Genomic DNA, 13912 nt, shown 5'->3' on the forward strand with positions numbered 1-13912 from the left:
TAGAGCCAAAACTGCAGCTTCAGTGCTCAAGGTGGGTCTACGTGGCTCCTTCAAAGGACAGAACACATTGGATCTGCAGTTCTGTAAGCCCCCAGACCTTATAAAGCAATAACTTTATAAGTTGCCCTGGCGCCTAAAGGCAGATTGAGCTTCCAGGGATTGGTGAGTGATGTCTCATGCCATGTGCCAGGATGAGTGCCAGGCAAGCAGTACTTCGTGCAAGGACAATGAAATCGAGGAGTACCTTGATGAGGGAGCAGCTGCATGAAAACTGCTGATTTAGAGCAAGGTAGAGAAGCTGCACAGATACAGAATGGAAGAAAAAACAAAGGAGTGGTATCAATAAGTTTTTTTTTTTTTAAAGGGTGAAAAATGATTAGATTCTGGATAAATCTTAGTTCCCTAGTTTTAAGAAGGAGTTTTTTTTTTTTTTTTTTTTTTGGGGGGGGGTACCAGGGAATGAAACCAAGGGCCCTTAACCTCGGAGTCACATCCCCAGCCCTTTTTTATTTTGAGGTTTTCACTAGGTTTGCTTAAAAGCTTCGCTAAATTGCTGAGGCTGGCTTCAAACCTTTGATTCTCCTGCCTCAGCCTTCTGAGCTGCTGGGATTACAGGCATGCACCATCACACCTGGCTTGGAGTCTGGGTTTAATTACTGAACTCTGACCATTAATTTCCTAAATAGCTATACTTTTACCATTTGTATTAGAATTAAGAATTTGAGTTTAAATCAAGAATTAAACTAAAAATGAGATGAAAATTTAGAAAAGTTATACCATGTCATTGCTTAAAGTTTTTTTCTTCCTTAATACAGAGTAATAACAAAGAAAGAGAAAGAAAACAAATCAACACCAAATAAAGCTCTGGTGATACCATAAACAGTATTTAAAACATTAAAATACTTTGAAAGATTTCAAGTCATCTCAAAAAGAGGGGCCTTTAAATTTCTTCTAAAAGGGAGATTTTTAAACCTAGTAAACACATTAGAAGCATTACTGACTCAGAGCTAAGCCTCATTTTAGAGAAATGGTTTTGATGAAATATCCCTCCATGTACACAACTGTTAGCACTAACTGGTCCAGGAATGCTTATGATTACTACTAGCTGATCTACCCTGTTTCCCCGGAGGAAGAGAAACCAGGCTTGGATGAAGCCAAAAAATAAAGTGGAAAAAGTGAATCTAAAATGCAGATTCTTTGCTCTAAAAAATTCATGCCCTAGTATTAGTAGTAAAATTAGCTGATAAAAGGACAAAATTAGGAACCTTTTTGTAGTTTAAAAAAAAAAACACTGATAAAAGGATAAAATTAAGGACCTTTTTCCTAGTTAAAAATAAACACTGAAAATGGGTCACAGGCTCATTTAAAAATACAACAAACCTCTCATATCTTTTTGAGGTAAAATCTTAAATTTTTGCCATAACACTACTTAAGAAATGTCCCTTTGAACTATCCATATAATTAAAAACAATTTTTTTTAGTTGTAAATGGACACAATACCTTTGTTTTTATTTATTTTTATGTGGTACTAGGGTCAAACCCAGTGCCTCACACGTGCTAGGCAAGCGCTCTACCACTGAGTAAAGCCACAGACCCCATCCAAATAATTTATAGTACAAGATCCAACATAAGAAATATCATAAAAGAGGTCTATGCACACTTGCCACCCTTACTACTCTGAAATCTCTTGGAGACATATATCCTGCCTTAGTAGAAATTGTTAAACAGCCTGAATCAGAAAGAAAGAACTTAAAACCAAGAATGAGATCCATGGGCAAAAACTTTCTAGTCTCTGGTGACCAGGGCCTCACCCATCTTTAAATATCCCAGAGTATCTAATGCACACCTACAAAATAGGTGTTTAAATGCTTACTGCTTTAAATTACAGTGCGAAAAGTGTTAGGAGACCCTATGATAGAATATAAATTTTAATACTTTGGAAATGGATCTATTTCACTTTTTAATAAGTATTAAGTCCATGTAATTCTATTAGGAATTTTATTTCTACTACACTTGCTCTTTAATAGCTAAAGAGGATGAAGGAAGACTACACTTGAAATACATAAAGTATTCAACATAAGACTTTAATTTAAAAAAAAAAATTAGCTGGGAAAACCCCACAAGGCTTGGGTTTACACAAAGAGATAGTTCCATAATTGCCCCCCCCTTTTTTTTAAATTAAAAGTAGACAGGTTTTATTTTCTAGTTTTAATCCTGGTTCTTCAATTCAGTCAAACTTAGCTACACTGGGCCTCATAAGGATCAACAGATCACATCTGAAATATTCTTTTATATCATGGAATAAAGTATTCTCTTCAGGATGTTCTTAGTAGCATTTGAGAAAACCTGAAGAGGCAAAGTTGTAAGTCCATTTAGCTAATGGGTTACAATAAACACGATTTCATGTGCACTGAACTCTGGATTGGGTTCAGAAGACAATCATTTATGCATTACTTTAAAATGTAGAATTATGAATTTTCAGAGATAACTAGTTTAAGTGAATATGACTTCCTCAAAGCTGATGACTGAAGTATCACAACATTTTTATTTAGGTGAGGTCTCTAATGGTGAAGGGCAAGAATTGGAGTGGGGCAGAAGAAGTTAGTTCATCATCTTATCTAGTTGATCTGCAAGCAAATGAATGCTGGAGACCAAAAGTTAATACAATTTAGTGGCTGAACCTGTTATGCACCAAAGCAGGGTTTCCTGACATGGAAAGTTTGCAGCAAAAAGATAGCTTGCGTGAAGATCAACTTTTGCTTTTTTAAATAGGCAACAGAGCCTCTGACTGCTTAAAGCTCAGTAGGCATGGTGCTAGTTGATGCTGGGTAATTTGATGGCAAGTCACTTATTCTCTATTTCAGCCAGTGACACAGAGCTTCTTTAAATGTAACTGCTTAGGAATTGGCTGCTGGAAAAGGAGATAAGGAAATATTTTTTGGTTTCTATGCAATTAAATAGCAAAGTTGAAATGCTTGAATAAGTTAGGAATTTGAATAAGATACATTGCTTTGGTAGCTAGGTGAGGTGGTGAACACCTGTAATCCCAACAACCGGGGAGGCTAAGGTAGTCGGATCATAAGCTCAAGACCAGTCCCAACAATTTAGTGAGGCCTTCAGCAATTTAGCAAGACCCTGTCTCAAAATTAAAAAATTTAAAAAAGGCCTGGGAATGTGGCTCAGTGGCAAAGTGCCCTGGTACCAAAAGATTTGTTGCTTCTTTTAGTTCTTTGTCATCAGCAAACTCAATCCATAAAGAAACAAGGAAATAAAGATATAAAATTACATGGGAGATCAAGATGTGAAACAATATATATAATAACCAAGTATCAACTCTTATCATGAAGAGATATTTCATGAGAGCAAACAATAAAACCATAATAATTATTTACGAAGAAATTAGGATCCTTTTGTGGAGATAAACCCACAATTTTAAAAAAATATTTATTTTGTAGTTGGACACAATACCTTTATTTTATTTATTTTTATGTGGTGCTGAGGATCAAACCCAGGGCCTTGCATCTGCTAGGCGAGCACTCTACCTCTGAGCCACAACCCCAGCCAGAGCCCACAATTTAAAAAAAAATATTTTTAGTTGCAGATGGACATAATATCTTTATTTAATTTATTTTTTATAATGTTGTCCTGAGGATCGAATTCAGGGCTTTAGGCAAGGCAAGCACTCTACCACTGATTTAAAATCCCATCCCCATAAGCCCACAATTTAAAGATACAAAGGGGCTTTCTAGGAAAGTCACTATGGAAAAGTAACTCCAAACACATGTAGTAAATGAGGCAAGCAACACACTTTAGATAGAGGGGAGGTGTGAATGCTATGATTTAATTATTTCCATTATTTTTAAAACTTCAGTTTCTTTTGGGAGTACTCAGAGATTTCCAGGGTGTTAGCAGTCTATTCAGGCAGTCATCTTTGCAGAACTACTAGGGGTGACATCATTAGTTTAGAACCATAACCAAAACTTTATGTGCTGTTCTTTTTTTTTTTTTTTTTAAATGGGACTGGGGATTGAACTCAGGAGAATTCTACCACTGAGATACTCCTACAGTCCTTTATTTTATTTTGAGACAGCATTTTGCTCAATTGACTGGGCTGGCCTTGAATTTACAAACATCCTGTCTCAGCTTTCCAAGTAGCTGGAGTTAAGGCATATACCATCAGGCCCAGTATATTCTCTGGTTTTTAAAAACAATTCTTTTTTATTTTTTGGAGTATTAGGAACTGAACTCAGGGATGGCTCTACCACTGAAACACATTCCCAGCCCTTTCTTAGTTTTTATTTTGGGACAGGGTTTTGATAAATTGCCAAGGCTGATCTTGAACTTGTGATCTTCCTGCCTCAGCTTCCCAACTCTCTAGGATTGTACCTGGTTTAAGAACAATTCAAAATAAGAAGTTATAGAGTAAGATTGTTCTACCAAAGCAAGTGGTATGGCTAATGTCCAAATACATTGGACATAAGCAATTAATTGACTAGCAGGGGAACCTATACTAATACCTTACTCTTAACCTGATTTTTTTTTGTCTCCATTACATAAGATGGACAAGAATCTCCCTAACAATTAGTCTGCTTAAAAAAAAGAAAAAAGGTCAATAAAAAAACTAATCATTTTGATATGTTTAACACCATTTTTGCAGCCTAAGACACAAAAGTTTGGTCAAACTAACCAAACTTTAAAAGTAGGAGGAGTATACAGTTTATTTATTTATTTTTCAGTGCTAGGGACTAAACTCAGAGCCTCATGCATGCTAGGCAAGTGATGTACCCAAGTTGCACTCCAACCCACGTGAATTTTCTAACTCTAACCAACTTTAGTGGTTGATAATTCTAAACAACAAAATAACCCAGAAAATAGGGAGCTCCACGAAAGAAAATGTTGATTTTAGGTTAAGGCAGCAGAAGCAATGAGATAGAAATACACAAATGAAGGAGAGAAGGAAGGGGAAGGGAAGAGAAAGGAAAGAAGATGACAGATAAACAGAGAAGGCAAAAGAAAGAATAGAGCCTTGGTTCTAAATAGAAGCTGTGGGATAAAGCAATTAACCCAATGCTTCTAAAGCTCAGTTTCCTCATTGCATACAACACTGTTAGCCTAGAATTAAATTACCTGTATGGCTCTCCAGTTCAGAACTCTTAAGAATTTACATGAGTGTGAGGGAGGGGAGGGGAGTAGAGAAGGAAGTATCCAGTGGCTGCAGTATAGGTAAGAAAGTAAATTTAAGTTCTTCCTGGCCTGGAGGGCTGAAATGATGAAAATGAGGCAGGACCACAGGCAGATCCTAGATAGTATCAGACTCTTACTAAAACATTGATTACTGGAGGGGCCCCATTCTTGGAGTTTCTGGTGCAGGAGGTCTAGGATGAGACTCTAGCATTTGTAGTTCTAATAAGCTCCCTAAAGATCCTGATGCTGCTGGTCTGAGACCAAACCTGAAGAAATAATGTCCTAGAGAATAAGTGACCAGGGCAAATGACCATGGTTATATGGAAAAAAAGTTGGGCAGGCTCCTCTTTGTGGGGGAAAAAGAATTTCCTGTGAAAGTATTGATAAATAAATGTTAAGAATATAAGGGCTGGGATTGTGTCTCAGTGGTACAGCACTTGTCTACCATGTGTGAGGCACTGAGTTGGATCCTCAGCACCACATAAAATAAATTTATAAAAAAAAGTCGAATATAATTATTTGACAAAATGGTGTGTATATATATATATATATGCATAATATCCTAGATGGTCTCATTCTAAATCTCATGCCAAATTCTTCGTATTCTTCAAAAGTATTGTAGAAATTGAAATATTAATGCAATACTGGGATTATAAACTAGATAGTCTTTTTATGGACCATGACCATAACAGAATAGCTATATCATTTGAGATGATACAATATTTTACTTTATTTTATTTTTTGGCAATACTGGCGATTGTACCCAGGGCCTCACGCATGCTAGGCAAGCACTCTACAATTGAGCTACATCCCCAACCCTTTTTATTTGGAGACAGGGTCTCAAGAAATTGCTCTGGCTGGCCTGGAATTTATGATCCTCCTGTCTCAGCTTCTCAAGTAGCTGAGATTATAGGCATGTGCCTCCATGCTCAGTGTTATTATTTTACTTTTAGAAAAACAAAACAAAACGAACTAACACTTAAAAGAACTATATAAACTATCTAAAAGGACTTTTCCTTTCAGAATGAGGTGTATTACAAGTGACCATTTCAGAAAATGGAACTTTAAAAAGCAAATCCTTCTTTTGAGATTTTTTTTTTTTTGGTGAACCCAGCCCCTTATTCATGCTAGACAAGTGCTCTACCACTGAGCCCCTCAAATCCTTCTTTTATTGTAACCATTTTAGAATGTAATTTTTCTAAATTGAAAATATGACCTAAAAGAAAGAAAAAAGGAACAAAATCTATTTTCCTTCATTGCCCACTGTCATTACAACACCTACAACAGCATCAGTTCTGTGATGAGTGGTACCTCTGGGGTCACCCAGAATTGTTTACAACCTTTCACTCTGACAATGAACGAGCCCAGAGTTCTGCAGATTTGCCATTTCTACTGTCTTGTTCTTGTTTATCTCAATCCCTCTGGCGGTATTAGGTTTTGTTGTTATTTCTGTGGTACTGAGGATTGAACCCAGGCCTAAGAAAATACCAGACTAGTGTACTACCACTGAGTTATATCCCCAGAACTTAAATTTTACTTTTGAAACAGGATTTCACTACATTGCTCAAGCTGGTCTTGAATTTATAGTCCTCCTGAGTAGCTGGGATAAAAGTCATATGCCACCACACTCAGCTATTATTTCTCAGTGTATTGACCTCTAAGTTGCATGCTAACTTGGCATACTTTATCTACTTGGACCTAAAAATGACTCTAAATGAGGACTATATTTATGATTTAGAGGATTTTTTTTTAAGATGACTTTTTTGGTCTGGTTGTTTGTTTAAACCCAGATAGTTTCAAGATTGTTGGGTTATTGCTTGTGGCAAGAAGTAGGGTACTATCAGATTTTGTGTATATATATATATATATATTTTTTTTTTATGTAGTATGCAATATTAGAGACACAGAAGTCCTTAGGGGAATGTATGGTATACTAACTAGTAAAAGAATTGTAGTTATGTTCACTTAAAGGGTAATGCAACTTATAGATTACCCTTCTTACCCAAACTCTGAAAATCCTATCAACCCTGGAAACCTATGTGAACACTATGAACATTTCATTATCTTACATACAATTTGTTGGAAAGTAGAAAACTTTATAGGGTTAATAACATTTAATCAGGTACAAGGTAAAGAAGAAATATAAGGTGAATCTCATGAGGAAAAGGTAAAACCTGTAATAATCTGATCACAAGGGAATTCCTAATGTTGGTAACTTAATATTATTGCTTAAAGTCATATAAAGATCACATTTACTGACCTGGGGAATGCTGGGAAGTTGCAAGTGAGGTCATGGAATTAGAGAGGTTAAGGTTGGCAGTGATACTAAGCTGGCTCTGCAGTGCAGGAGGGTAAGGAGATGTGGGTGTCAGGAGGGACTCCTCACTGGTTTCTTCATCAATTCCAGGCAAGTACGTGTCAATCAAGGCATCAAGAAACTTAACAATAAGCTCAGCATAGTCTGGGATTTGTGTTTGCTGTAATGGAAAATAGGAAATTATTTCAGCTCCATTAAAAAAAAAAATTCCCTCTGAAGCCAAAAAAAAAGGTTAATTTTTATTTGGGGCTTAATTTATTATTTTTCTTCCTTTGTCTGTTATAGATCATTAAAAAAGGGGGAATGGAGTAATATTTATAGACTGGCTTACAGTTGGGAATTTTATTCAGCTTACGCTTAAAGCTTCCAGATGAACCTACAATTTCTGAAAGCCATGCACAGACTGAATTTAATACTAAGACAATATAATCATCAGGAATGATGTCTAGCCAATTTTCCAAAACAGAGAAAATGAGCAGAGAATCATCCCAGCTGCTATTTATATTCCACTAACTAGACACTGCAAAGAGCTCAGAGGGTTATGGCAATCCAACTACAAAAGCTTATTTTTGGGACTTCAGGCCTGCTTTTTTTTAGTGAAAACCTGTTCATATCAAGAGATATTCAGTCATAGTTAAGACAATATAAACTAAATACCCAATTTTTAAAACCAGAACAAGGTCTAGATAATTCATATTAACACCCCTCTACCTAGAACCCTGCACCAGGAATGTTGGGGAAAAGAAATAGAAGTCCTGCCTTCAAGGAACTTCCATCAATTTGGAGAGAGGACATATACAGAGAAAATAATTAAATACAGATTTACGTAGCAAATACAGATTTATTAGCACTATAACAACTAATGCCAATCAAAGAACAAAATGAACAAAGAGGAATGAATCTAATCCAACAGCTGGATGTCAAAATATCTTCATAAGATAATGCTCCTTGCTAGTCACAAGATAGGAAAATAAATCTTACAATGAACAGCTTTCCTTAAAACACTGTGTTTAATTATGTTATGCACATGCAGGAATATGGCATAATGAATCCAACTATTATGTATAATGCACCAATAAAAATAAATGAATAAAAAAAAATAAAAATACCATGTTTGAACTGCTACTTTGGTTTTCAGTGTTGTGTGTGTGTGTGTGTGTGTTTTCTTCTGTTTATTGAGGATTTAACCCAGAGGTGTGCTTTATCACTGAGCCACATCACCAGTCCTTTTTATTTTTTATTTTGAGACAGGGTCTCCCTAAGTTCTTAGGGCCTCAATAAATTGCTGAGGCTGGCTTTGAACTCATGATCCTCCTGCCTCAGCCTCTCGAGTTGTTGGGATTACAGGTGTGTGCCATTATACTCAGCATATTATGTGGTTTTAAAGCAGAAACATTCATGTGGATAAAACTGTTGTTTAGTCAAAAATAAGAGAAAAATATATTTTCTTACCTTTGAAAAAGGTCCTGCAAACCGCCATAAACCATTAAAACCAAAACCTGCAACAAATCAAATATTTTTCTTATAACAAGATATCTTTTAACCATAACAGAAATAATTAAGTTGTATAGCTCATGGGTAAAACCTGTGCATGCACACATTGAAAATATTTTAGAATCAATGTCAAAGCAGACTAAAACTTAATTAAAATAAACTTAGTATAAAACCATATTTTAATAAAATTAAATATTAAACACAAGCAATATTGAACACATAATTGAGTAAACAAATGGTTTATATAGGAGAAAGTATGAAGCAGCCTGTCCATTATGAAGAATTCTCTAGTCAGTGCATTCTACAACAGTGCACACGTTAGCAAATTCATCAATCATCCTTCTGATATATTTATTTACTTTGCAGGTAAGATGTTTGGTATTGTGGTGGGGATTCTTCATGGTACACCACACTCTGCACAATTCCATGGATTGGATTTAACAAATTTGGATCTTGGCACAATGACAATAAGGTGTTGATCTTAGAGTCCAACAAATTATGCCTAAAAAAATAGAAGTCAATAAAGGAACATTTTAGGTGATTTTTAAACTAAAATATTTGAATAATATATATTCCTCAGAACAAAGTGACAAAATTGAAGGAAGATGAATACTTTTATTTTGGGAGGGGGGTACCAGGGATTGAACTCAGGGGCACTCAACCACTGAGCGACATCCCCAGCCCTATATCTTGTATTTTATTTAGAGACAGGGTCTCACTGAGTTGCTTAGCCTTGCTAAGTTGCTGAGGCTGGCTTTGAATTCTCGATCCTCCTGCCTCAGCCTCCTGAGCCACTGGGATTACAGGTGTGCACCACAGTGCCAGGCTGAGATGAATTCTTGTAACTTTCTGGTACTCTTCTATATTTCCCAAATTTTCTATAATGAATTTATGTGTTTGCTTGTTGGGTTTGTCTTTCATTTTAAATCATCAGGGAAAATACAGTAAAATCAAACAACTAGAGGTGTCACATAATCATTTCTAATCATACTTGTGGTGAATGTTTTTTCAACACAAGGTTGGAGTCTGCCTGCCATTTAGCATGTTTTAGAACCATCTCTTTTTGCTGACTGCTGATATGTACCCAGGGAGTTAAAAAACTAAATTTAATACTAATTAGTGCTTTAAAATCCTGAATCTAGCTGGGCGTGGTGGCACACACCTGTAATCCCAGTGGCTCTGGAGGTTGAGGCAGGATCTTGATTTCAAAGCCTGCCTCAGCAAAAAGCAAGGTGCTGAGCAACTCAGTGAGACCCTGTCTTTAAAGTGGGGGTGTAGGGGGGAAGGATTCAAATTTAATATTATTTAAAAAAAATTTTTTAGATGTTGATGGAACTTTATTTTATCTATTTATTTTAGTTGTATATGGACTGAATGCCTTTACTTGTTTTTATGTGATGCTAGGATTGTACCCAGTACCTCACACATGGTAGACAAGCACTCTGGCATTGAGCCACAACCCTAGCTCAATTGAATATTATTAAAGAAAGCAAAATTAGTTCAGGGAAAGTGAAATATATGATCCAATGGAATCTTAGTAAGAAACTATTTCTAATCCTAGCTGCACTCCAATAATAAAAAGAAATAAGACCTAACTATATAAAATTTAGAAATTTAAAAACAAGATTAACCAAAACTAAGGAAACAATTATACTACATAGAAAGCATAGATCAGGAATAGAATATCCTAAATTTCTTTGGGTTCTTTTTTTTTTTTTTTTTTGTTTTCAGTGTGGGGGAGGGACTGGGGATTGAACCCAGGGGAGCTTTACCACTGAGCTGCATCTCCAGTCCTTTTAATTTATTTTGAGACAGATCTCATTATGTTGCCCATGGACTGGCTAAATTGCTGAGGCTGGCCTCGAAATTGTAGTCCTCTTGTCTCAGCCTCCTCAGTCACTGAGATTACAGGGTTCCCCCATGCCCAACTAAAGTTAGCTTTATCATGCCCATTTAATGCTATATTTATAAAGCATTTGACATAAAGACAGGTATAAAAGTTAGCTAAAAATAAAAGGAGTGCTGTCTAGGCATGGTGGTACATGCCTGTAATTCAAATGACTTGGGAGGCTGAGGCAAGAGGATTTCAAGTTTGAGACCAGTCTTGGAAACTTAGAGACCCTACCTAAAAAAATAAAAAAAAAATAAAATAAATGCCAGGGATATAGCTCAGTAGTAAAGTACTTCTGGGTTCAGTCCCCAGTACCATAAAAACAAAAATAAAAAAACAAAAGGAAATACTTACACAACAGGAAAAACTTTGGGGAATACAACACTGGCCTCTGCTAAGTATTCATAAAGAATTCGTTGATCAAATTCATCTGTGGTGTATTTTACCAATGTAGCCTGCCAAGATGCAGAAAAGTAAATAAACATTTAAAAAAATTTTGTGGCTGAACTGTTATCTGTTTTGGTGAGAAGTAGATGATCTTTCTTTCATGCTTTTAATATTAAGGGGCTCCTAACAGTAGACTGGAATAAAAATTTGAGGGGGAAAAAAATTCTCAAAAAGTAAAAATCCTTACTAGAACAGTAAGAAGAAGCGCTTGGATCTTCGGATCAGTAAGTACTTCTTCATCCAAAAGAACATTTGATTCAGACACTGAAACTTTACGCAAATGTGAGTGCTGTTGTGATGAGGAAATCCTCTGAGTTTCTGCAGTAAGATATGGATTAACACAATCAGTTGTATTAAGAGAGCACGTAGACAACCATTTTGCCTAACATATTTTCATGTCACTTCTAAAGTTCAAAAGGTTTTCAGTAGATACTTCAAATATTAACATAAACATCATACAGAATTACTATTCATCTACACAAAAATTTGGCTAGCTATTTACAATGCTGTGTATAATATATTTGATTACTTTTTACACAGGTTTCAGGATAACTGTCATTTTAAGGACTGTGGAGCTTATCTTACCAAAAAGGATTTCTATATTGCATCCTGAAGATGTAAAGACATGGATGGAAAGTAAATACAGCTTTTCTATACTCTCCCACCTTATTGTCAATGATCTAGATCAAATATTAACTTTGTTTCTCACCCATTTCATAATCAGTTTCTGCTACTCTCCTCATTTTAGGGGGTGTTGTGATCCCCGATTCCATTTCTTGCCTTTTAGGAGCCTTTGTGTCTGATATCAAGTGATCAAAACTTTTCCTTGTTCCTATAAACAAAAGTTACAGAATATGGAATTTAATTAACCACGATGTCTATGAATAAAATTATGCTAAAAAGAAAAACGCTTGGATATAAAGTGTTTAAGATGTTCCTGCCTTAGCACAGAGCTATATCATTTTTTTGCTTGGACTACTGTATTAATCTCTTAAATAGTTCTCTAGTCAAAATCTTTGCCTATTTTTCCACATTGCTTCCAGAAAGTTTCTAAAAAGTAAATAAAATTTGGTCATGTTCTTACTTACTTAAAGATCTCTGCTTGATACATGGTAAGGCTAAATCTCTAAATCTCTGAAGAGGGCACATAAAATCTTTCACAATAAAGTTCTGATTCTTCTCTACCCTCAATTCCTACACCATTCCCCATGATGGCATAATGCACTGTCTGTTCTTTCCTAACTTCTTTAGTCAGGCAATTCCTCCTTTCTCTTGAATAAATGCCCTTCTCTGTCCTGTGAATACCTGGCAAACATATATTAAATCTTCAAGACTTGGTTCAAATGTTATTGCAGCTTTCCCATAATTTCCTCAAGACCTTAGTTTCCCTATTACATCACTGTAATGGCTCCTGGCAGATGCTATTGATGCTGGTGAGCTGACTATGTCTTGGTCATGAAACTATAAGCTCCTCCAGGGCAGAGACCATAAATTTTGCACCCTGAACATGCACTGAATGAATTCAATACCACATTTTCTCTGGTTAGTTTTTCACTTGTGGCTTACTTGGCATCTCTCATCAGTCTAATTTTCACTTGGGCATTTAAGATGCAAACCATTGCATATTTGCCTCATTAGTAGTTGTGGGTGTTAATTCTGGCATTCAAATCAAGGGAAAGGGGGACAACTTCCTTGATACAAAAATCCAGAATTACGAAACACAAAGTAACCAGGAAACTCCTAGAAGATTATTTACCACAAAGTATTAACAGAAAAGAACTCAAACAAAAAGTAACAGACATCTCTGTGACTAGTAACAGTGATTATCATTCACAGTTTCCATTTCTTTCATGGTTTACTGGAAGGTTATTTATTTTGTACTTTGTTGTTTGTTTACTAATTTTCTTATGAACACAAACATTTTTCCAATACTACTTCAAGATATTTAAATATGTTTGCATGGATAACTGAAATTCCACTGAACCATTCACAATGCTGGTCATAGAAATAGATACCAACATATTCTAGTAATAATGAAAAGTTCAAAGGGAATACAGAACTGCTTTGCATTTCCTCTGTGATGTGAGGTGGATCAGTGGGCTCTTCCAGGAATTTACTTTCAGTTTCTGAAACAGAAAAGGATCTTATAGCATTTTAGGTGTATTTTTCATAGACGAATGTTGGTAGAACTGAGCAATCTTAACTCTCAAAAATTAAACCTTCTTATAATATTGAAAAGTACATTATTTTACTTTTTGTCATTTCAAAGATAACATGGGAAATACTATTATCATAGCTTCATACCATTTTGGTGTATTCTGCTTTCAAATGATAATTTTGCGAAATATCCCAAAAGCCCAGAGTATACCAAGACTCTTTTCTTCTTGTAGGTGTCTAATGGTTTTCCTATTCCTATTGCCTGCTACCCACCCAAGGGAAAAACAAGAAGAGTTGTAGTATTTAGGAAATATCAGGAAATAAACAAACCCTTATTATTTCAAGGTCTCATTTGAATTTCTCTATCTCAATTGACAATGGCTTAATTTATCAAACCCTCTTATAACTGGCATAAAAAAACT

The 13912-nt window shown here is 35.6% G+C and overlaps 1 protein-coding gene across 12 annotated transcripts in view; it reads right to left on the reverse strand.

Moving 5' to 3' along the window:
• Positions 1-13912, reverse strand: part of Nf1 (neurofibromin 1) — a 252535-nt gene that overhangs the window by 16918 nt on the left and 221705 nt on the right. For 9 of the 12 annotated variants that reach the window (XM_078042508.1, XM_078042507.1, XM_078042509.1 and 6 more), the window contains 6 exons: positions 12043-12165; positions 11521-11651; positions 11241-11341; positions 9355-9497; positions 8954-9000; positions 7445-7661 (listed from right to left, as the gene is read on the reverse strand). In XM_078042508.1, coding sequence (XP_077898634.1) covers positions 7445-7661; positions 8954-9000; positions 9355-9497; positions 11241-11341; positions 11521-11651; positions 12043-12165 — 762 coding nt within the window. Of the gene's footprint in view, positions 1-7444; positions 7662-8953; positions 9001-9354; positions 9498-11240; positions 11342-11520; positions 11652-12042; positions 13460-13912 lie in introns of those variants that run through there. The other 3 variants (XM_078042513.1, XM_078042516.1, XM_078042517.1) reach the window with 3 other exon arrangements.

Source organism: Ictidomys tridecemlineatus, chromosome 3 (assembly GCF_052094955.1).
Source record: "Ictidomys tridecemlineatus isolate mIctTri1 chromosome 3, mIctTri1.hap1, whole genome shotgun sequence".
In the NCBI taxonomy this organism is placed as follows: Eukaryota; Metazoa; Chordata; class Mammalia; order Rodentia; family Sciuridae; genus Ictidomys; species Ictidomys tridecemlineatus.